The sequence below is a fragment of the Equus caballus genome, chromosome 25 (genome assembly GCF_041296265.1).
Source record: "Equus caballus isolate H_3958 breed thoroughbred chromosome 25, TB-T2T, whole genome shotgun sequence".
Classification (NCBI taxonomy): domain Eukaryota; kingdom Metazoa; phylum Chordata; class Mammalia; order Perissodactyla; family Equidae; genus Equus; species Equus caballus.
Genome location: NC_091708.1, coordinates 9,969,047 through 9,992,458, shown reverse-complemented (window position 1 = coordinate 9,992,458; position 23,412 = coordinate 9,969,047). Strand labels below are relative to the sequence as shown.

The following is a 23,412-nucleotide window of genomic DNA, read 5'->3' as shown; positions in this document are numbered from 1 at the left end:
GCCAGAAATTAGCCTGCCAGCACAAATAGCCCTACAAATCTCAAAATCCCAGGAGGTGCTTAACCTTTATATAAGCTACCCATGTGTCCCATGAGTCCTAAGCACTAACTACTTATTCAAGCAACATTTGGCCTTAGCCAATAATGATGCCACCATTGGTTGAGAAGTCACAGCTCCCACCATTTGAGCCACAGGAAAATTTTCAGAGGTAAGAAGGGCAGTATCTGTTTCCTAATTAAGTTGGATATTTCTCATAGAACTTCTTCATTTCTTTTTAGTCTTAGTTCTCTCTCCTCTTCCATCTACAGCATTTCTATATTTCCGTCCTCTAAATTACTGATTCTGTCCTCCATAATATCAGCTGTTTTTTAAGGACTCCAGATTTTTCTTTATCTCATTCACTGTTTTTCATCTTCAACATTTCTGATTGTTGTTTTTTTTAAAGTTTTAATCTCTTTTGTGAAGAATTCCCTCTGTTCATTCATTTTATTCCTGAGATGATTAAACTGTTTTCTGTTTTCTTGTAAGTCATTAAGTTTCTTTATGATAACTATTTTGAATTCTCTGTCATTTGGATCATAAATTTCTGTGAGTTCAGGATTGATTAGTGGGTACTTGTCATTTTCCTTCTGGTCTCAAGTGTTAATATACTTCTTTATGCTATCTGATGGGGTGGACTTTTGCCATTGCATAGTGGTAGTATCTAGTCACAGATTCCACACCTGCCACTACTGGAGGGCGGGGGGAAGGCATAGAAGCTGTGTTTTCTGAGCCCTCTGTGATCCCTGGCAGATGTGCCTGTCCGTTGGAAGCTCTGCCAACAGGACCCATCTGCATTTGTCCACTCGCCATTGCTGCCTTACACACGTACATATGCACAGGCATTCTGGCTGGGATCCCCTGCTCTGGCCAATTGGCTGACCTGGTGTGCCAGGCAGGGGGAGAAGCGCTCTTTCTTTCACATGCATAATCCCATGCACCCCAACTCTGCACTCACTGTTTGCCTGCCTGGGCTACTCAGCTTGGTGTGGATGCCCCCACGATTTCTCAGCTACTTCAGTGTGGAGCATTCCCACAGGCTGGGAGACAACTCCAAGAGTACAAGCATTCCCATACAGGGATGCATTTTCCCCCTTCTCTTCTTAGGGTTGCATGGCAGCTGACACACAAGGTCCTACGCCCTAGATTGCTGCCGCTTGGGAGAGAGAGGAGATCCCCTTACCTCCTTCCACTCCCTCCTGGGGGCATCCAGCACCCCCAAGCTTGAGACATACGGCTGTGTGGATCTCTCAGATGTCTACTGTGTTGTGTGAATGTTCTCTGTTGATTTATGAATGTCCTTTTGGTTGTATCTTAGAGGAGAGAAACTAAGAGAAGAGATCACTCCACCATGATGCTGACATCACTCTGTGCTTTGTGTCTTTTAACAAGTGCCCTGACATTTCCCTGGTAAACTGTCCTTAAGACACTGTCCTACAAGGATGGGAAGTTGTACTAAAATGGAAAAGAAAACTACTTAAGATCCCATAGGAAAATCTCAGATGCATTCGAATCACCAGGGCCTCATCATCAGCCCTCTAGGAATCTTGTGAGCATTGGGCATATGATTATCCCTCCTTCTGGGAGACTTGATAGAATAGTGGAAAGAGCACAGGCATGTAGTAAAGCCTTACTCAGTTCAAATCTTGACCTCTAGTTATCAGCTGTGTGACCCTGTAAAGGCACTTAATTTTTGAGCCTCAATTTCTTCATCTTCCTTATCTTATAAAATGGAATAATAGCATTCACTCCAAAGGATTTTTGTGGCCTAAATGCATGTGGAACCCTTGTGCATTGTTGTGGAGCGTAAAATGTTGCTGCCACCATGGAAAACAGTATGGCAGTTCCTCAAAAAATTAAAAACAGAATTACCATACAATCCAGCAATTCCACTTTGGGGTATACATCAAAAAAAAGTGAAAGCAAGATCTCAAAGAGATATTTGTTCCCATCAGCATTATTCACAATAACCAAAAGGTAGAAGCAATCCCACTGTCCATCCATGGATAAATGGATAAACAAAATGTGGTATATGCAAACAAAAGAATAATATATTATTCAGCCTTAAGAAGGAAGGAAATCCTGACACATGCTACAACACGCATGAACCTTGAGGACACTATATGAAGTGAAATAAGCCAGACACAAAAAGACAAATGTTGTATGACTCCACCATATAAGGCACCTAGTGTAGTCAAATTCAGAGAGACAGAAAGAAGGATGGTTGCCCGGGGTGGGGAAAAACAAATAGAGAGTAATTGTTTAATGAGTAGAGTTTCAGTTTTGCAAAATGAAAAGAGTCCTGGAGATTGGTTGCACAACAAGGTGAATGTACCTAACATTACTGAATTGCACATTTAAAATGGTTAAGATAGTAACTATACACTTAAAAATAGTTAAGACACTCAAAAAAATTGGTTAAGATGGTAAATTTTATGTTGTGTATTTTACCACAAATGAAAAAAAAAGGATCTAGTATGATTCCAGAACAATGATGAATGCTCAGTGAAAGTTTATTCCCTTTCCTATGATGCACCAAGAAGGCCACAACATCACTTTGGTGGTATTTGTGCCAAAAATGCACGACCTGAATTTCATCATAAGGAAGCATCACACAAACTCAAACTGAGAGACATTCTACAAAATAACTGGCTTCCTCAAAAATGTCAAAGCCAAGGAAAATAAAGAAAGCCCAAGGGACTCTTCCAAATTAAAGATCAAAGAAACACAACAACTAAATGCAATGTATGATCCTGAACTGAATCCTGGACTGGAGGGAAAACATAGCTCTAACGGACATTATTGGTACAATTAGCACTTTTTGAACATGAATTCTGGGTTAGATAAATAGTATCAATGTTAAATTCCCTGATTTTGACAAGTAAAGTGCAGTTATAAGAGAGAAGATCCTTGCTTTTAGGAAATATATACTTAGCATTTAATGATAAACAACTATGATGTCTCCAACTTACTCTCAATTGGTTCAAAAAGATAATATACATATATATACATAAACATAGAGAGTGATAACGCAAATAGGGAAAAATGTAAATAATTGTGAATTTGATGAAATATATACAGCAGTTCCTCACTCCATATTTGCAACTCTTCTGTAAGTTTGAGATTATATCCAAATAAAAACTCACCAAAAATAAGTTAGTTACTGTCTTCTCACATTACAAATTAAATAAACTAGCATATCCCCAAATTTCTCTCACATAACACTAGTTCCAAAAGATGCTCCACATAAAAAGTAGTTTCTGTAGGCAAGTAAAATCGAGATCAGCTGCTATCTGTGGCACTCCCATACCCAAAGGATCATACCGTATAAGAACATATTAAAGGTTCAGAGATATCCTGAACTAAAGGAAACTCTTCAACCCAGCATTTCCTGAGCTTTTAACGACTAAACCTTTTTTATCTTATGATGCTAATATCAGCTCAACTAGCACTCCAGAGAATGGAAGGGGCTGAGTGGCTTGTGGTAGCTGGCGGTAAAGCAGGCAATGCCCAGGCCTTCTGAGCCTGGGCCTCCTCCACAGGACTGCTGGCCTCGGAGAGTTGGTTATGGACAAAACACAGGTTTTCTTTGTGCTAAGCAGCATTTCTGAAAACTGAGCCTGCAACCCTGGCCTTGTGCCCTACTGGGCTGGACTAACCAGTCTAAACTACAGCACTGTTTAACACCAAAGAAACCAAAACAAGGACACCAGAAATATACCCTTGCTTCATGAGTATGCTATGTATTATATTTCTTACAGGTTATTGATTTCCTGTATTACTTTACATATCTCACTCTCTGAACAGACTGAACTCTCTGATTAACAAGATTATTTCTTACCACATCATTATATCCCCAATGCACAATGCCTGACTCACTACAGGTCACCAATATGTGCATATTGGTTACATACTGAATTAATCAATGAATAATTACCTCTGAGCCCAGATATGATTTGCCTTGTATTAATTCAGGTGCTGCATAAGCAAGACTCCCACAGCATGTCTGTAGGTGGTAATCCTTGTTATCCTGCCAATAAGGTAGAAATGAAACACTTCGTAATTACAGCACTTAAGAGAATTAAAACCTTGATAAACATTCTTTCAGCACAGCAAAGAGAAGCTAGATGAAGAATTACCCAAATAAGAGACTTCTGCAGCCAACCCAATGCTCTCTGCCTACATGCATGTGTGGTTCACTCTTCTCTGGACTTCCAGTACTGCTACAACCTGGTATGAGCAACATCCTTTCCCCCGTACCCCAGTCGAGTGAGGTTCATATTTCCCTAGATATCCACTCGCATGATAATCAGCTTAGCATACACGGAAGCACACACGTCTTCTCACCTCCAAGCACTTGAGGAAAAAGGACTATTTCTTTACTGGACTTTACCTCCAATATCAAATCTTTACCAATACAGAAGAGCAGCTTCTTCCTTACAGGGAAGAGAGCAATATGCTACCTAGAACAGTGCCTTGGGAGTCTGTTTTCAGACTCAGTTATAACACAAATCACAACATGAGCTTCCAGATCTGTTAAAATGAGGAATCTGCTTAACCTCCTCTGCTCTCCCACAGAAATATTGAGACATAATGAAATTGCTACTACTGCCCAACACTTGTATAGAGTTCTACAAGTGGCGAATGACTTGTGAAACTGTGAGATTCATTGACAACTGCAACAACATGCCCAGAAGTGAGCTCCTCAGCAGAAAGCTAAGGCAATCCACTCCTAGCCAACTCCTGCTTCCTTAGATGGTGTCTGTGTGGGTCGAATCTGCGGCAGCCATAAAGAAAGGCTAAAGGACTCTGTCAAATATTCTCCACTGCCTCCTGTGGAGAATGTGACTTAAAACCACTTTATCTGCTCAAAGTATGTTTTATCTTTATACGCGTGAGGATCAAAAAGATGCCTTCTAGCATTTAGTTCCCAGACACAAGGCTCCACTGAGGATCTCTGAAGGGCCAAGGGAAGGAGAGGAAAATCAGAAAGAATAAGACATTCAGCCAAAGGGGCAAAATCTGCTTCCCTTTGCACCTAGCTAATTCTCACTGGGGCAGGAAATAAGCGTGGGACTACACAGGACTGAGACAGGTCTGCAATTTCAACATTCTGAATGAGTACAGACAGCTCATTTTAGAGACTGTGAGAACCATCATTAGAGAACTCAGGAGGAAGCCTCCAACAGGCAGCCACACGGAGCCCTGCTGCAGACAGCTGAGCCGGAGAGTTCAACGTCACCTCAAAGAGAAGGTGTGCTGGAGAACACCAGTGCCTAACTGCGGGGTGCAAACTAAGGAAACACGTAACAGTATAAATTTAAAAATGCATGTGAACTTTTTCCTTCTTCTTTTATAAGGAAAGGGGACTATCTCTCAAAATGTAACTAATGGTTGGTTATATAACCATTTGGATAACAAAGATTAGATTTGCACTAAATTCCCAAAACTCATATCTAAAAGAACAAAGGCATCATCTAGTGGCAACATACTCAAACTGCAAACACATGGTCAATGCGGCATTCATGCTGCGGTGGCCCCTTGTCACCTCAGCAGTGCAAATTCTCTCACAGCACACCCATGGGGTCTTCAGCAGGACAAATCCTGGACCTAGAGCAGTTGTGCTCAATCTTGGCTACATAGTAGAATCATCTAGAGAACTTATAGAAGGGATGAAATTTAACATTCTTCTCAATGGATGAGACCAGGCTCAATAAAGACTAAGTGGAAGTCAATGCAAGATAACACATTAAGAGGTGCATTTACAAAGGAAATAAATGCATTTTTATTTCTGTACTTACCTTGGGTTTTGCACAGAGACCAAAGTCAATCAGCTTTAATTTATGATATTCATCAAACAACAAATTTTCCTGGGGACAAAAACATATTTTCATAACTATATACTGACTTCCTTATATAACTTATATATGTCTAGCCCTTTGTAAAAATGACTTAAAGTTGTTTATATTAAATAGCCTGTGTACAACAGAGTGAAAAACATTTTAAAAAAATGAAATGATAAGAAGTATAAACAGAGAGAGAGGAGGAATGTTGATAACTATCCCACTTCCCCTTGAGACATATTAGGATAAACCGTTTTCGCCTTGGTGGTCTGAAGTTCAACTAAAAGCAAACACAATGTATGCCAAAGGCAAGTTTAAACCAAAAGAGTGACCTCAAATTAAAGGGTTGGGTATAAACAGATGGGAAAGTAGAGTAACACTGCCATATCTTGTCAGACCAATTCTAGGTCCCTGACTCTGGTACCAAGTAACATTAAAAGCCACGTTCACCATCATCCATATTATTCAGGGCCTGCAGACTTAAGAGTATTCACATTTTGTTCTGTCCTTGAAAAGTAGATTCTGTCAATTCCATTGAACTGTTCCTTTCTGAGGTGTAATGAATTAAAATGAAAGGAAAATGGGTTAGGGAAAGAGTACTGAATGGAAATAATGACAATACTCTTGAAGAAAATACTCAAAATTCTTCTTTCCTAGAGATAAACACCTGAGGTTGATAGTCCACAGCTGATTACAAAGACATTTATAATGTCACACACAATCGACAGACAGATAAAATGCCACTAATAAGTCCATCCAATAAAGCCCATCAGAAGTCAAAAGTAAAAGAGGAAAAAAAACGTGATATATGATGAGTGAAACAAAAAAAAGAAGCAAAGCCAAGATAGATCCTAAACAGAGAGAAGATCTGGAAAGCTAGTAAAAACAGATAAATGATGTTGAACTCTGGAGTGAGCGTCTAACTGTGATGCAGTCACTTACTGGTTTGAGGTCCCTGTGAGCATAGCCCTGGCTGTGCACGTAAGCAACTGCAGCTACTATCTGCCGGAAGATGACGCGCGTCTCCTCCTCTGACAGGCGATCCTGGGAGATGATGTAGTCAAACAGCTCTCCTCCAGGGCAGTACTTCAACAGCAACACAGCCACAGAGACAGTTACTACTTACAAAACTCACTTCCAAGCAATTTAAAATAAAAAATTATACTTAACTCAGAGATATTATTAATTCAACTTATCGGCAAGGGAACAAAGTGAAATACATTCAAAAATACACTCAGGATCAAAAAAGTCAACAGTGATTCTAGGAAAGAGAAAAACAGCTCTTCTTCTCAACCAATTTTATTACCAGTAGGTAGAAGTACAACCAACTACCACTGTGATTTTTAAGCTCATTCAGGGTTTTATATTTTATAGCAAAGTATTAAATCCATTCTCATCTTAATGCACTCACATTTAGTGTGGTTACTTAACACAAAAAAAACCCAGCAGCATTACTGCTTCTCCATCCCAAACACCAGTGATTTTCAGTCTGTACTAAAGGAGCCCAGTTCTACACAGGGTCCACAGAGGCTTCAGGAGAACAGGTGCCAGAGCATGAAGCTCCAGGCTTTCCATCCCTTCTTCTCCAGAGCAGCTCCAACTTTCTGCAAACTGGGGTTTCCATTTAAGATTTCATTTCATTTAAGCAATATCAATTAAAATGATAAGTGTATACAGCCTTTGACCTCATAGTTCCTCACTGAGGAACCATTCCTATAGATAGATTCTCATATTCAAAACAATGCACGTTCAAGGTCATTCACTGCAGCAGCATTATTTGCAACAGCAAAAAGACTGGAAACAACCCAAATGCTCACAGATATGAATTATGACACAGCTATAAAGTGGAATTCTATGCAGCCATAAGAAAAGCTCTTTATGAACTAATATAAAACAATATTCAGTATTAAGTGCAAAAAGCAAAGTGTAAAAGAGCATATATTGATATGGTGACTTGCAAAAGCATTATGCTGAACAAAAGAAGCCAAACACAAGAGTACAGACTGTATGATTCTATTTATCTCAAGTTCCACAACAGTTAAAACTAATCTATAGTGACAGATATCAGACTACGGCTGGGAAGGGCAGTGGGTGGGTAGGATTAACTTCAAAGGGTCAGGGGAAAACTTTCTGGGGTGATGGGAATGTTTTATACCTTGACTGGGGTGGGAAGTACATGGGTACGTACCTTTGCCAAACTGTATATACCTAATGTGTACATTTTATTGTATGTCAATTATACCTCAATTGTCAATTTTTTAAATGCTATCCAATAAGATTTACATAAAGAAAACAGCCTACTTTATATTTCCAAATAAATAAATATAAAATAAAAAGAAACAAAAGCATCTAAAATCTCTATGAATGTAGCTAGGTGGTCTCCAAGCTAAAAGGTTAAGTGAGGGGGAAAAAAACAAGTACAGAATGATATTATAGTATGTGACCATTTGTGTGACAGAAAAGAATAAACTACACATATATATGTATATATATAAAAACACATACATACATTTATATACATATAAAATATATGTAGGTGTTTATAAATACATGGCATATCTACAGGAAATAAAGAAAAGCAAGTGACTGACTCAGGGGAAGGGAACTGGGTGACTCGGATATGGGAGAGAGAATGTCACTTTTTAATATATACTCTCTTGTACCTTTTAAATTTTGTCCTAAGTTCAAGGTTTTTTGCTGTTCTTTAAGAATTTAATTTGGACAAAGAGATCAACTAAAAAAAGTTTTAAAATCACCACTGTAGACCATGTGGATGTATCTACTATGTAATAAAGAGAAAATGGTTCTAGGTCCAAAATTTTTGGCATCATGAATTTTAAAATGTGCTTTTAAAACAGTGCTAATCTGTGAAAATGATGTGCAGTTAGAAATTATCTGCCTGAGACTAAGGAAAATGAAACCAGATGAATGATATAAGTTCCAAAGACTTTACTCTCGAAGCCAAAAAGGGCAGTTAAAACCTGAAAGAGTTTGGTTTGCATAACACATACAGTGAAGGCTAACTATAGGCTATGGGTTGAACTGTGTCCCCCAAAAAGCTATGTTTCAGTGCTAACACCCAGTACCAGTGAAAGTGATCCTATTTGTAAATCAGGTCTTTGTAGATGTAACCCAGTCAAAATGAGGTCATACTGGATTAGCGTGGGCCCTAATCCAATGACTTGTGTCCTTATCTGAAGAGGGAAATTTGGACAAAGACACAGACACACAAAGAAGAAACTGACAACTGAAGACAGAGGCAGAGACTGGAGTGGTACATCTATAAACCAAGGAATGCCAACAATTGCCAGCAACCCCCAGAAACTAGGAAAAAGGCATGGAACAGATTCTCCATAAGGAAACAACCTCATCCACACTTTGTTTCAGGCTTCTAGCCTCCGGAACTGTGAGACAATAAATTTCTGTGTGGTGTGTTTTTTTTGGTGAGGAAGATTTGCTCTGAGCTAACACGTGCTGCCAATCTTCTTCTTCTTTTTTTTGGCTTGAGGAAGATTAGCCCTGAGCTAACATCTGTGCCAATCTTCCTCTATTTTGTGTGTGGGTCACTGCCACAGCATGGCTTGACAAGTGGTGTAGGTCCACACCCGGGATCCAAACCTGTGAAACCAGGCCACTGAAGCAGAATGCGCTGTACTTTTAACCACTACACCACAGGGCTTACCCTAAATTCTGTTGTTTTAAGCCACCAAGTTTGTGGCAATTTGTTATGACAGCCCTAGACTAATATACTATGTAAAATCGAAATGGATTCTTCCCTCTAGGAACAAAATTTTAACATATTCTATCCACTAAACTATACCACTCCATTACAAGTATATTAGCAAGACTACATTTACAATGAATCTTCAATTTATTATATATCTTTACTTGATCTAAACTCTTACAGACAGAATTCAAACAGGTAAGCCACTAAACATTCTAATCTTTCAGGTGAAATGTACTTTTCTCTTAACTATTAATAAAGCGACCACTATGGTCTGAATGTTTGCATCCCCCTCCCCAAATTTATATGTTGAAGTCCTAATCCCCAAAGATGATGGAATTAGGAGGCGGGGGTTTTGGGAGATGATTAAGACATGAGAGCAGAGCACTCACGAATGGAATTAGTGCTCTTATAAAAGATAATCTAGGGAGATTTCTTGTCCCCGACACCATGTGAGGACACAGCCAGAAGGTGCCAGCTGTGAACCAGAAAGAGGACCCTCACCTGACCACGCTGGTGACTTATCTTAGACTTCCAGGCTCTAGAACTGTGCAAAATAAATTTCTGCTGTTCATGAGCCACCCAGTCTGTGGTGTTTCCTATAGTAGCACAAACACTAAGACAGTGACCAAATACTTTCAGGTCTCTGGAACATACTACTAACCTCAAGAACCATGAATATTTTGTTCGCTGTCTCTAGCACATGGTAGAGTTGACATATATGCTGATGTCTCAGGTTCTTCAGGGCATCGATCTCTGTTTTGATCCGGGGCAAATCGCTCTATGACAAAACATTATATGGAATGAACAATAAACCTATTTGGGAAATGCTCCAAGCATCAATATATCAGCAGCTTTAATAGAGAGCAGCAAAAATGATCAACAGCTTCAAAACAAATTGTTCAACAATTCAGAAAAATATCATAACACAGCTTATTTGTATGTACATAAAACAGGCCTGAGGGTTTTATGAAAGACAAGTTCAATGTGGGTCAATAGTACAACATCCAGAAAAATTAAAAACCTCAGACTCCTATAGAAGGTTAGCATTCCAAACAAGGAAAATGACAGACACTCTACTCTGTGCATGCCCGGGATACCACTTTTGGTCTCAGCAGTGTCCCTAAGTAACAAGCTGAGCTAAAACTCAGTGAATGTTGGTGAAAGGGTATGCAGGTATTCACTGTCTCAGTCTTCCAACTTTTCTAGGGGCTTGAAATGTTTTAAATAAAAACTTGGAAAAAAACTTAATTACAAAAAAAATTTTGGTTGTAGGGGAGGATAAGCCAAGATGAAAAAATTTTCAAATCCATATTAAAGACAGAAATCCAAATATCCATGAAGTAACAAGTAAAATTTTATTATAAAAAGGGACATGGGGTTGGGCCAGTGGTGTAGTAGCTAAGTTTGCATGCTCCACTTCAGTGGCCCAGGGTTCACAGGTTCAGATCCTGGCAGACATAGCACCTCTCATCAAGCCAGACTGTGGCAGCATCCCACATAAAATAGAGGAAGACTGGCACAGATGTTAGCTCAGTGACAATCTTCCTCAAGCAAAAAGATGAAAATTGGCAACAGATGTTAGCTCAGGGCCAATCTTCCTCCCAAAGAAACAAACAAACAAAAAAACAAACACAAAGAGACTCAATCTAATAATCACTGTCTCAAGATCCAGTTATAATGACCATGCAACCAGATATCAGGTCTCGACCACGAAACAGTCATAACTTTGACTATTCTGATATGATAATCTTTGTTTCTTCTTTTTTCGTGGCAAGTGGGAGTCTGATGGCCAAAACTTCTCAAGTAATCAAAATATTATTAAAATCCTAGAAATTAAAATAAGTATAATAACATTAGAAAATATAAAAACAAGTTTAGAAATAATGAATTAACATCATCATATTGACGTTATTGATGTGTTATAAGTTTTGAGTATCAGTGTGGTAATACATTTTGTAATAACAGTTCACATTTCACTCGCCATTTAAGTGTTTGAAGTATTCAAGTGACTAAGTCATACTAAAGTTGTAACAAGCTTAAGCTATTTAAGGAAATTAATCATATTTATAATCAGTGTTTAAATGCTCAAGAAAAAATGTTTTTTAATGCCTTTTTATTAGTTAACTAAATACATTATTGAGTACTGAAAAACAAAAATATTAAAAGAGAGCCTGAACTGCCAGTTGATAGAGTATTAAAAATAATTTCTAATATAGGTCACTGTGTGATTGAGGCATATATTTTTGAAGGAGGTCAAAGAATTGCGCTACATTTCTGTAACAAATCCCTTACATTCCCTTTGACTTATTTATGTATGCTAATCTGCACTTACATTCTTAAAAACAAAAACAAGGTAACAAGTGATGTTAAATTCTGTCTCATTTCAGCAACATGGGAGACCAAAAAAGAGTCCAGAGTGTCTAATTTAAAAAGGCATTTTAGTGAATTGTTTTTTATGTTTGATAATTATTAACATTTATAAAATGTTTGTGTTGTTTTACTTAATTGTATACTACTAGTAATTATAATGCTAACTCAATCCAGAAGAAAAAAAATTTTTCTTTAGCACTTAAGAGATATTTGGTTAGAAAACAAAAGATTTTTTTAATTTTTTAAATTTATCATCAAAAAAAGAAATAGCCACAGATACATACTGAGAGTGAATTCTCAGCAGGAGACCAGCACAAAGAAAAGAAGACATCAAACCACATGAGGGATGGTAGAAAGAACTAGGAAAAAAAGACAACTTGGGATGACTTCAAACACTGGAAAGGGTATAAAAGGCCCAAAAAGACAATCTAAGGATACAGGTTTCCCTTCAACAAAATAACAAAAAAAACTATATACATTATAGGCAAGATCACAAACTGAACGGGCTGCTTGAGGAGATGATGAGTAGCTCAATTCTAGAAGCATTCATGTAGAGGAAAAAAGAGGCTGATTAGGAAAAGGATTTCATCTGATAACTTCTAAGGGCACTTTGAATAAAATTCTGGGACATAAGACTGACCTACCTATCTATACTATAAAATAGATTGACATTTAGTAAGTGTATCATGAAAGGATAAAGAAATGCAATATTAATACCCAGGACACCTACAAGACTATGAAACAACTGCAGAAAAACAGATCCTATAGACTTCAACTATGCACCACTGCCCTGCGTTAAAATCAGGCACAAAGTAACTCCCGCCCCAAAATGACTTTTTAAAACCATAGATATATAACTGGCAATTTAAAAAATGTTTAAAAAGCTACAGAAATATTATTCAAATAAAACAGCAGTTAACTAGAACATTAGAGCAAAGTTGGATTTTAATTCACAATACCAACATATAAATATTTAAAAAATAATTTTGAACTTACCCCTAGTGCATTCTTATCCATGATTTTTATAGCAACCATTTCTCCAGTGAGGATATGGCAGGCAAGTTTGACCTTTGCAAAGCCACCTAAGTACAGGAAAATGTATTATGAAGAGATAAGCAAGACTAACCTAAATATCATCATCCAAGCAAACTGAGGACTCAGAGACAAATACTTTTCCACACACTTTTAAAAGGCTCCATTGACCCCTATCTTCCTGGAAGTTTGTGGCTCTTTCTTCCTGTTGCTTCCAAAGTGTCAGCCATAACCCTATACTCTCTCATCCAATGTCTAGCCAAGATGTTTTTTTTTCACCATGATAGTATATCTCTAATTTTGTAAGGAGGAAGTAGAAAAATAGAATTCATTCTTTAGAAATTTGCTTTATAATTAACATTGCAAGAACACACTATAAAGTACAGAGACAAAAAACAAATAATATGAAACTTCCATTCAGTTTTAAAACTGTGAAGATAAGCAATTATGTTTCAAAACTGAAATCAAAAGCTGGATAAATGTCCACACTTAGGTATCTAAAAGAAATCTCCAACTGAGTATTTCTACAAAGAAGCTCCTGGTAGTCCCTCCCATGGTCTTCCCCATCTCAGTAAATGGCTACTCCATTTTCCCAGGTGCTCAGGCCAAAAAGCCAGGAGTCACCCTTAGCCCGTCCCTTTTGTCTCACACCCCATATCCAACCCATCAACAAATCCCATCGGCTCTGTCTTCAAAATTTGTCAATGGTAATCTTGGGGGAAAGGAGGCAGGAAATGGAAGGAAATGTTCTATGTTCTGATCTGAGCAGGGAAGATAGGGATGTACATGCATGTAAAACACCATCAAGATTAGTGCACTCTTGAGGCCCGCCCCGTGGCCGAGTGGTTAAGTTCGTGCACTCTGCTGTGGCAGCCCAGGGTTTTTGCTGGTTGGGATCCTGGGCAAGGACATGGCACTGCTCCTCAGGCCACGATGAGGCAGCATCCCACATGCCACAACTAGAGGGACCTGCAACTGGGATATACAACTATGTACTGGGGGGACTTGGGGAAATAAAGCAGAAAAAGGAAAGGAAAAGATTGGCAACAGATGTTAGCTCAGGGCCAATCTTCCTCACCAAAAAACAAAAAGGAAAGCAGGTGTTGTCATACTTATATCAGACAAAGCTGACTTCAAGATAAAAAAGACAATGAGAGACAAAGAGGGGCAGATAATAACGATAAAAGGACAATCCACCAAGAGGACATAACACTTATGAATATATATATATATACCTAACACAGAAGCACCAAAGTATATAAAGCAATTATTAACAGACCTAAAGAGAGAAACTGACAGCAACATCATAATAATAGGGGACCTAAACACCCCACTTACATCAATGGATAAATCACCCAGACAAAAAGTCAACAAGGAAACAGTGGCCTTAAATAAAATACTAGACCAGATGGACTTAATAGATACATGTAGAACATTCCATCCCCAAACAGTGGAAGACACATTCTTCTCAAGTGCACATGGAACATTCTCAAAGATAGGTCATATGTTGGGAAACAAGGAAAGCCTCAATAAAGTTAAGAAAATTGAAATCATATCAAGCATCTTTTCCAACCACAATACTATGAAGCTAGAAAGCAACTACAAGAAAACGCTGGGAAAGTCACAGATGGAGACTAAATAACATGCTACTGAACAACCAGTGGATCAACAAAAAAATCAAAGGTGAAATCAAAAAATACCTGAAGACAAATGAGAATGAGATCACAACATATCAACTCTTATAGGATACAGCAAAAGAAATCCTAAAAGGAAAATTTATAGCACTGCAGGGCTACCTCAACAAAGAAAAATCTGAAATAAGTAATGTTAAACTACACCTAACAGAAATAGAAAAAGAACAAACAAAGCCCAAAGTCAGCAGAAGGAGGGAAATAATAAAAATTAGAGCAGAAATAAATGAAATAGAGAATAAAGAAACAATAGAAAGGATCAATGAAACTAAGAGTTGGTTCTTTGAGAAGACAGATAAAATTGACAAAACCTTAGCTAGATTCACTAAAGAAAAAAGAGAGAAGGCTCAAACAAATAAAATTAGAAATGAAAGAGGAGAAATTACAACAGATACCACAGAAATACAAAGGATTATAAAAGAATACTATATAAACTAGAGGCCAACAAATTGGACAACCTAGAAGAAATGGATCAATTCTTAGACTCTATAAACTCCCAAAAGTGAATCAAGAAAAAATAGAGAATCTGAATAGACCAATCACAAGTAAAGAGATTGAAACAGCAATCAAATACCTCCCAAAAAACAAAAGTCCAGGAAAAGATGGCTTCTCTGGAGAATTCTACCAAACAGTCAAAGAAGATTTAATACCTATCCTTCTCAAACTATCCCAAAAAATTGAACAAGAAGAGATACTTCCTAACTCATTCTATGAGGCCAACATTACCTTGATACTGAAACCAGACAAGGACAACACAAAGAAGGAAAATTACAGGCTAACATCACTGATGAACATAGATGCAAAAATCTCAGCAAAATATTGGCAGACAAATAGAGCAATATATTAAAAGGATCATACACCAGGATGAAGTGGGATTTATACTAGGGACACAGGGATGATTCAACATCTGCAAATCAATCAATGTGATACACCACATTAACAAAATGAGGAGTGAAAATCACATGCTCATCTCAATAGATGCGGAGAGAGCACTTGACAAGATCCAACATCCATTTATGATAAAAACTCTGAATAAAAATGGGTATAGAAAGCAAGTACCTCAACATAATAAGGGTCATATATGACAAATCCACAGCCAACATCATACTCAATGGGGAAAAACTGAAAGTCATCCCTCTGAGAACAGCAACAAGACAAGGGTGCCCACTGTCACCACTCCTATTTAACACAGTACTGGAGGTTTTGGCCAATGCAATTAGGCAAGAAAAAGAAATAAAAGGTATCCAAATTGGAAAGAAAGAAGTAAATCTCTGACTGTTTGCAGACGACATGATTCCATATCCAGAAAACCCTAAAGAATCCAACAGAAAGCTATTAGAAATAATCAACTACAGCAAAGTTGCAGGATACAAAATCAACACACACAAGTAGTTGCATTTCTATACACTAATAACAAACTAACAGAAAGAGAAGTCAAAAATACAATCTCATTTGCAATCACAACAAAAAGAACAAAATATCTAGGAATAAATTTAACCAAGGAGGTGAAAGACTTATACACTGAAAACTCTAAGACATTATTTAAAGAAATCAAAGAAGACATAAAGAAATGGAAAGATATTCCATTCTCATGGATTGGAAAAACAATCATAGTTAAACTGTCCATATTACCTAAAGCAATCTACAGATTCAATGCAATCCCAATCAGGATCCCAACAACATTCTTCACAGAAATAGAACAAAGAATCCTAAAATTTATAGGGGAAAACAAAACCCAGAATAGCCAAAGCAATCCTGAGAAAAAAAGAACTACAAAACCAAGGTAAAATCAAAACAGCATGGTACTAGCACAACAAGATACACACAGATCAATGGAACAGAACTGAAAGCCCAGAAATAAAGCCACACATTTACGGAAAGCTAATCTTTGACAAAGGAGCCAAGAACATACAATGGAGAAAGGAAAGTCTCTTCAATAAATGGTGCTGTGAAACTGGACAGCCACTTGCAAAAGAATAAAAGTAGACCATTATCTTACACCATACACAAAAATTAACTCAAAATGGATTAAAGACTTGAATGTAAGACCTGAAACGATAAAACTCCTAGAAGAAAATATTGATAGTACACTCTTTGATATCGGTCTTCACAGCATCTTATCAAATACCATATCTACTCAGGCAAGGGAAACAAAAGAAAATATAAACAAATGAGACTACATCAGACTAAAAAGCTTTTGCAAGGCAAAGGAAATCATGACCAAAATGAAAAGACAATCCATCAACTGGGAGAAAATATTTGCAAATCATATATCTGACAAGGGATTAATTTTCAAAATATATAAAGAATTCATACAACTCAACAACAAAAAAAAAACAGCTCAATCAAAAAAATGGGCAGAAGATCTGAATAGACATTTTTCCAAAGGTACACAAATGGCCAACAAGCACATGAAAACCATTCAACATCACCAATTATTAGAGAAATGCAAATCAAAACTACAATGAGAGATCACCTCACACCCGTCAGAATGGCTATATTAACAAGACAAGAAATAATAAGTGTTGGGAGCAGATTTGGAGAAAAGGGAACCCTCATGCATTGCTGGTTGGAATGCTCATACAGCCATTATAGAAAACAGTATGGAGACTCAAAAAATTAAAAATAGAAATACCATGTGATCCAGCTATTCCACTACCACGTATTTATCCAAATAACATGAAATCAACAATACAAAGAATTCTATGCACCCCTATGTTCATTGCAGCATTATTCACAATAGCCAAGACATGGAAGGAACCCAAGTGCCCATGTACTGATGACTGGATAAAGATGTGGTATATATATATATAGAATGGAATACTACTTGGCCATAAAGAAGACAAAATCGTCCCATCTGCAACAACATGGATGGACCCTGAGGGTAGTATGTTAAGCAAAATAAGCCAGACAGAGAAAGACAAACACCATATGATTTCACTCACATGTGGAAGATAAACACATGGATAAAGAGAACAGATTAGTGGTTACCTGAGGGTAAGGGTTTGAGGGGTGGGCAAAAGGGGTAAAAGGGCACATGTGTATGGTGACAGATAAAAACTAGACTACCTGTGGTGAGCATGATGCAGTCTATATCGAAGCTGATATATAATGATTTACACCTGAAATTACACAATGTTATAAGCCAATATGACCTCAATAAAATTAAAAACAATGGTTGAAATGACAAATTTTATGTTATGTATATTTTACTACAATAAAAAAAAAAGTAGTACAGAGGGGAAAAAAAAAGATTAGTGCACTCTGCATATTTTACTATGGGTTACACCTCAATAAATAAATTAAAATTCACACACACATGTTGTATGTGTGTCTGTCTGTATACAGAATGCCACCCCTTCACAACCTTCACTACTATCGCTCTCATCCAAGTCACCCTCATCTCCAGCATCACTGCCCTGAATTATTGCAATACCCTCCTCACACTCTCTGCTTCAGCCCTTGCCCTCCTCCTCCCCATCTTTTCACAACCAAGCAGTCAGACTGACCCTTAAAAACAAAGGTCAGATCACTCCTTGGCTCAAAACCCTTCAGTGATTTTTATTCTAAATCAAATGACCAACAAAGCCTCTCCTACTCTCTACTCTCTTGCTCCACTTTCTTTTTTTTACTAAAGTAGGTTCAAGAATTTTAAAACTACATGGGTTAGACTAAAAAGCTTATGACTGTCCAAATACACTTTACTCTCAAAGACTTGATCTCTGCCTCCAAGGAAAAAATAACAATTACCTGTCCCAATAGTTTCATATAATTCATAGTATTTGAGAAGTTCATCATAATCTTTCATAGTCCTCCTGGAAGTTTATTCAAAATTAAAAAAGAACCTGTAAAACAGAAATAGTACATGATCTAAAAAGGAACAATTATGAGGTTATCTCTTCCGTTCTTGTAATTGCAAATATAAGTAAATCTCAGGCATATAAATGATACTGGAAAAACTGATTAGCTATATGAAAGAAAAACTGATTATTCATATCATACACAAAAATAAATTCCAGATCAAGTAAAGACAAATACGAAAGATAAACCTTTAAAACTTTGAAAGAATTTTGTCATGATTTCAGGATAGAAGAATATCTTTTAAATAGAAACAGAAAATGCTAATCATAAAAAATTAACACATTAAACATTAAAATTAAAAACTTCTGCATGTCCAGTTTTAGTAAAAGAAAGTTTCTGGGAAGCAGATTTCTAAATAAATTTTCTAAAAGTACTCATAGATAGGTCAAGTCATAGGGACTGAGTTTAGGTGCTGCAAAGTGGAGCTTTCTTTATAGGTAGACCTGTGGTGAAAGCGCTCTGAACCGGTACAGAAATGGTTGCTCTACGGGTTTTTTCTTCCCAGAGGCTGGTATGGAAGGACAGGACTTGGGATCTCAACCCTGGGAAGAGAGGCCCCCACACCCCTTAGAAAGCCAAGCAGGAACCAAAGGGTCCCAAGCAAGTGGAGGTCACTGAGTCAGACACACAGAATCTCCCATATGGTCCAGCACAGCACACCAGGGCTCTGGAAAAAAGAGGTTTGAGGCCAAGATACAGCTGGTGAGGAACTCTTCCTTTGCCTGGCCTGTCCCTTGTGCACAAATCTCCCTTGGTGACCTAGCAGTGGACTAGCTATGGCAGCACAGGGTTCAGGATCCCGGGACCCCATTTTCTCTAACACTTAGGTGAGTACACGCATAACCACTGGGACTTGGGAAGCAAGGTCCCCACTGGAAAGGGCAAAGCTCATGCATCTTGATCACTGCCTCTCGGTAGTAGAGACCCGGTGCTAGTGGTCATTTCTAGAGCCAGACAGTCTCCTTTCTCTTTCACCAACAGAGAGCCCCACAAGCCCAATGACGGACCTGGGATGGACAGGTGGCCAGCACCATGTTCCCTACCTTTAAGTTCTCTGTTCTTCATCCTCTCCTCATCCAGAACAGAGTGATCGGCATGTTACAAAGCTTTAACCATGGTCATGCCTTTGGAAGACCTGGAGCGTGAGTGCAATGTCAGGGGTGTGGTGAGTTTATAAAGGAAAAGACAGTCACAGGGTAGGTCCTGACTACAGCAAGGATGGATCATCTTATATTGAGGTGGATAAAACAATGAATGAAATTATCAAAAGCCCAAGAGCCACAAAGGGTATTTTTTTAAATGTCCTTTTAAAATACCTAAAGCACTCTGATTCCATGAATCATTTTACTTGGAGATGAAAGGTAAAGCTCCATCAGCAAGTAAAAAGCCACTAACAATGTGTCAGTGAACAGAAGCTTTGGAAGCAAAAATATCAAAACTCAAGAAAAAAATCAGCTTTAAAGAAAAAATGGTTTTAATCTCAATGTCGAAGCCGAAAAAGCTAGAAAGATAAACATGATGAGCAAAAGACATTCCGATCCAATAAACAATATTAGCCATTTCCCAAAAAGAGATGGCACTGGATCAACTTAATAAAAAGTATGAGCTTTTATTCTTGTTGAGCCTGCATGAATTGGGTAGGCAAAGGGAAGAAACAGTCAGGCCTGCTGCTGAGGGAAAGCTGGTGGTATAAAATGAAACAGTTCTGCTTTCACTGGAGTGACAAAAGTTCCTCCAGGCAAGGAGACACCACAGAGGACATACTTATTCTCACCGGGCACCTGAGGCACAGGAGGAGAAATCTCCTTAGCAGCAGCACTATCTCGGAAATCTCTTCAAGGGCATTTGTCAGCGGGGCAAACGTGGGAATGCAGTGAAAGCACACCCTCACCAGACAGGAATCACAGGACTAAGAAATTTCAAAACAGGCAATAACAGCAGTAAAGGTACAGAGGTCAGCACACGACTAAGAAATCTTTGGGATCTTGATGAGGGGGAAGAGAAAGAGCAGGAGACTGGAAATAGTGGAATGTCAGTCTATAAATGTTTGGAAAGTTGCCTGCTATGGACGTAGGCCATCAGGTTCATCAGAGAGCACAGCCCCAACTAATGCAGTACTAGGGTACTCAGAACACAGAGGCTGAAGAGGAGCACAGAGACCAAAGTTTACAAACCGTGAGATGGAAATGGACAAAGGGAAAGAAGTAGGCCTCAGGAAATGCAAGAATCCTAATCGCCACCATTGCACACATCTGAATTTCACACAAAGGACTGGGCTATTTTAAATTGCCACACTCAGAGAGAGCAGTTTGTGTAATGTTGGAATTCACTCCCCCAGATGAGGGATCTAAGAGTATTATAATTAACTTCTTGATAGATTTCTCCCAAATGAGCTTTGAACTTCCAGATCCAGACCTCTGGTCAACTAGCAGAGCTCAAACCATGCATCAACTTCGCCATTTTCTCTATCTACCCCCATCCCTCAATTACACCATGTCTTCGGTGAGTAACACCAATGTGGGCCTAGATTATATCTATTGAATCGGGAACATCGTACTTGCTACTGTACAAGAAAACTGGTGTTCGCATTGCAAACTGCTAGAATAATAACAGATTTTACTCGGTTTTAAATTTGTGGATGTGAAGCTGGTTCTAAAGATTAAGTGCCCTGTTTATCCTCCAGGGTTTGGAAATATAGAACACAAGAAAGATGTGATTGGAATAACCCAACTTGTAGCTGCTAAAGGAGGTATACGATCAGTCAGTGTGGACGGCAGCCTCTCCACTGTGGATAATGAGGGAAACTAGACCCCAATCAGACACGTGAAGGACCCCCTGAGCGTAACTAAACAGAAGAATTGGGAGCCATAGAATTGGGATCTTGAACTCCCCTGAGGAAACAAGGAATTGTCTAGACAATAAGAGAAGGTTTACCACTAAATTTTATAGGATAGCAACAAATCGGGGACATGTTCTCACTAACAGTATTTCTTACTAACAGCATTATGCTATTACCTGCTATGTAGTACATTTATCTTATCTAGTAATACATTTATCTTATCTAGTGAGCTTGGAAAGACATGGATGCGGGGAAATTTCAAATGAGAAGCAGAAGGCAGACGGCTTATAATGTGGCCTTGTAATACATTTAATTAACATGCTGTCCTGCTCCCTTGCAAAGGCTTCTGGGAGCACCAACCAAGAGGCATTCCTTCCTAAAGGCATTAAGGGACGACCTGCCCATCTCCTTGGTCCACAGGAGACACACGGGGTGGACAGATCCACGGGTGAAAGGAGCCCACGAAGGTGCAGTAAGGGCTTTTCTGACTTCTCCCACAGAACGTGGGACCCAGAAACCAAAATGCCAACACAACGTTAGGAACGCTGGCCTCCAAGCAACCTGCAGGCCCCTGACATCCCGCCCCGCCTCCCCCACTGCGCCACCAGAGACGCCGAAGGCAAAGCTCAAGCGCGTCCCTCCCAGAGCGCTCGAGCCTGCCGCTCCCCGCACGCCCTGCTCCGGGAGGCCCCCGTCCCCACGCGTTTCCCGGAGCAGCTGCTCCTCTCACTGCCACAGCACGCGGTGCCTGAACCCCTCTAGCGTGGCCTCTAACCCACTCTGGGGCGAAGGGACGGCAAGGATGTGGACTCTGAGAAGCGGGTGGTAACGCGTGTCCTTTTCTACAGGGCCGCCCCCGGAGACTTCGCCGTTCAAGAGAAGGAACTTCCGAGCCTGCTCTGAAGTTGGTCCGCGGAGCCCGGGTCCTGCAGACGCCGAGGGGGTCCTCCCGGCCGAGCCTGCGTGGTCAGTCGCTCCGCCTGCGGTCCCCATGGTAACCCTGAGCCGGGGACCAGCGGAGCGGACCGGGCGTCGGAAGGGGGACGAGCTTATCCGGGGAACGGGCTCCACGGCGGGGCTCCGGTGAAATTCTCAGTCGCCTGGGACCCAGGCCAGGGGCCCGCGCCGCCGCCCCCGCGCCACCCCGCCCGGACCCGGCGGCTCCCGCGGGGACCACCGACCCGAAGGCGGAGCGCGGGGGCCGGGCCGAGGACTGAGGCGGCGGCCCGCCGGACCCGGCTGCTCCCGCGGGGACCACCGACCCGAGGGCGGAGCGCAGGAGCCGGGCCCGAGGACTGAGGCGGCGGCCGCCCGGACTCGGCGGCTCCCGCGGGGGGCCACTGACCTGAGGGCGGAGCGCGGGGGCCGGGCAGGAGGACTGAGGCGGCGGCCTGCCGTCCGGGGCCAAGCGGCGAGCGCGGAGGACGCCTGCCAACCTTTCCGACCGCCGCGTTCTGGCCGCTTCCGCCCGCCAAGGAATCAAACCTCCCGGGCCGGAAGGGGCGGGGCCGGAAGGGGCGGGGCGGGCGGCGGCGCTCGGTCGCCTAGGAGCTGCGAGGCCTGGCTGCGGGCTGGGAGGGCCAGGCGGCCTCGGGCTGCTGAGGGGTGACTGAAGCCTTTGGTGCTCGAACTGGGGTAGCCCCCCGCGGGGCACAGGGAGATTTTCCAGGTGGCGGGGACAAGTTCCCACATAGCTCAACTTTCTTACGTTGTTTCCTACAATTGATCTGCAGAGAAGTCGCTAGTAGTCACCGTTCTCGTGTTCATCCTCCCCTTGCCCAGTGGCCCTTCTCCCACCCAACAAAAGACAAGTACACCTCTCCCCTCCCCAAATCTTACCAAAATGTGTTGCCACAAAAAATAAAACCCCCCTAGGGGCCAAATTGATTGTCCCTTAGATAACTCAAGGTACCGTAAATACCAACCCAGCATCGTAATAGAAGTCTTCCTATTTTACTGTTCAGTCATTATTTGTGTAATTTTCATCATGAATTACGGTTTGTAATGATA

At 40.1% G+C, this 23,412-nt stretch overlaps 1 protein-coding gene across 2 annotated transcripts in view; it reads right to left on the bottom strand.

Annotated features, from left to right (window-relative positions):
• Positions 1-22,936, bottom strand: part of MELK (maternal embryonic leucine zipper kinase) — an 88,668-nt gene extending 65,732 nt beyond the window's left edge. The window contains exons 1-7 of one of the 2 annotated variants that reach the window (XM_001504318.6): positions 22,748-22,936; positions 18,453-18,547; positions 12,976-13,061; positions 10,271-10,387; positions 6,825-6,968; positions 5,841-5,909; positions 3,977-4,069 (exon numbers count right to left, since the gene is read on the bottom strand). In XM_001504318.6, coding sequence (XP_001504368.2) covers positions 3,977-4,069; positions 5,841-5,909; positions 6,825-6,968; positions 10,271-10,387; positions 12,976-13,061; positions 18,453-18,510 — 567 coding nt within the window. In that variant the 5' untranslated portion in view covers positions 18,511-18,547; positions 22,748-22,936. The remainder of the gene's footprint in view (positions 1-3,976; positions 4,070-5,840; positions 5,910-6,824; positions 6,969-10,270; positions 10,388-12,975; positions 13,062-18,452; positions 18,548-22,747) is intronic. The other variant, XM_005605628.4, reaches the window with a different exon arrangement.
• Between the last annotated feature and the right edge of the window lie 476 nt (positions 22,937-23,412).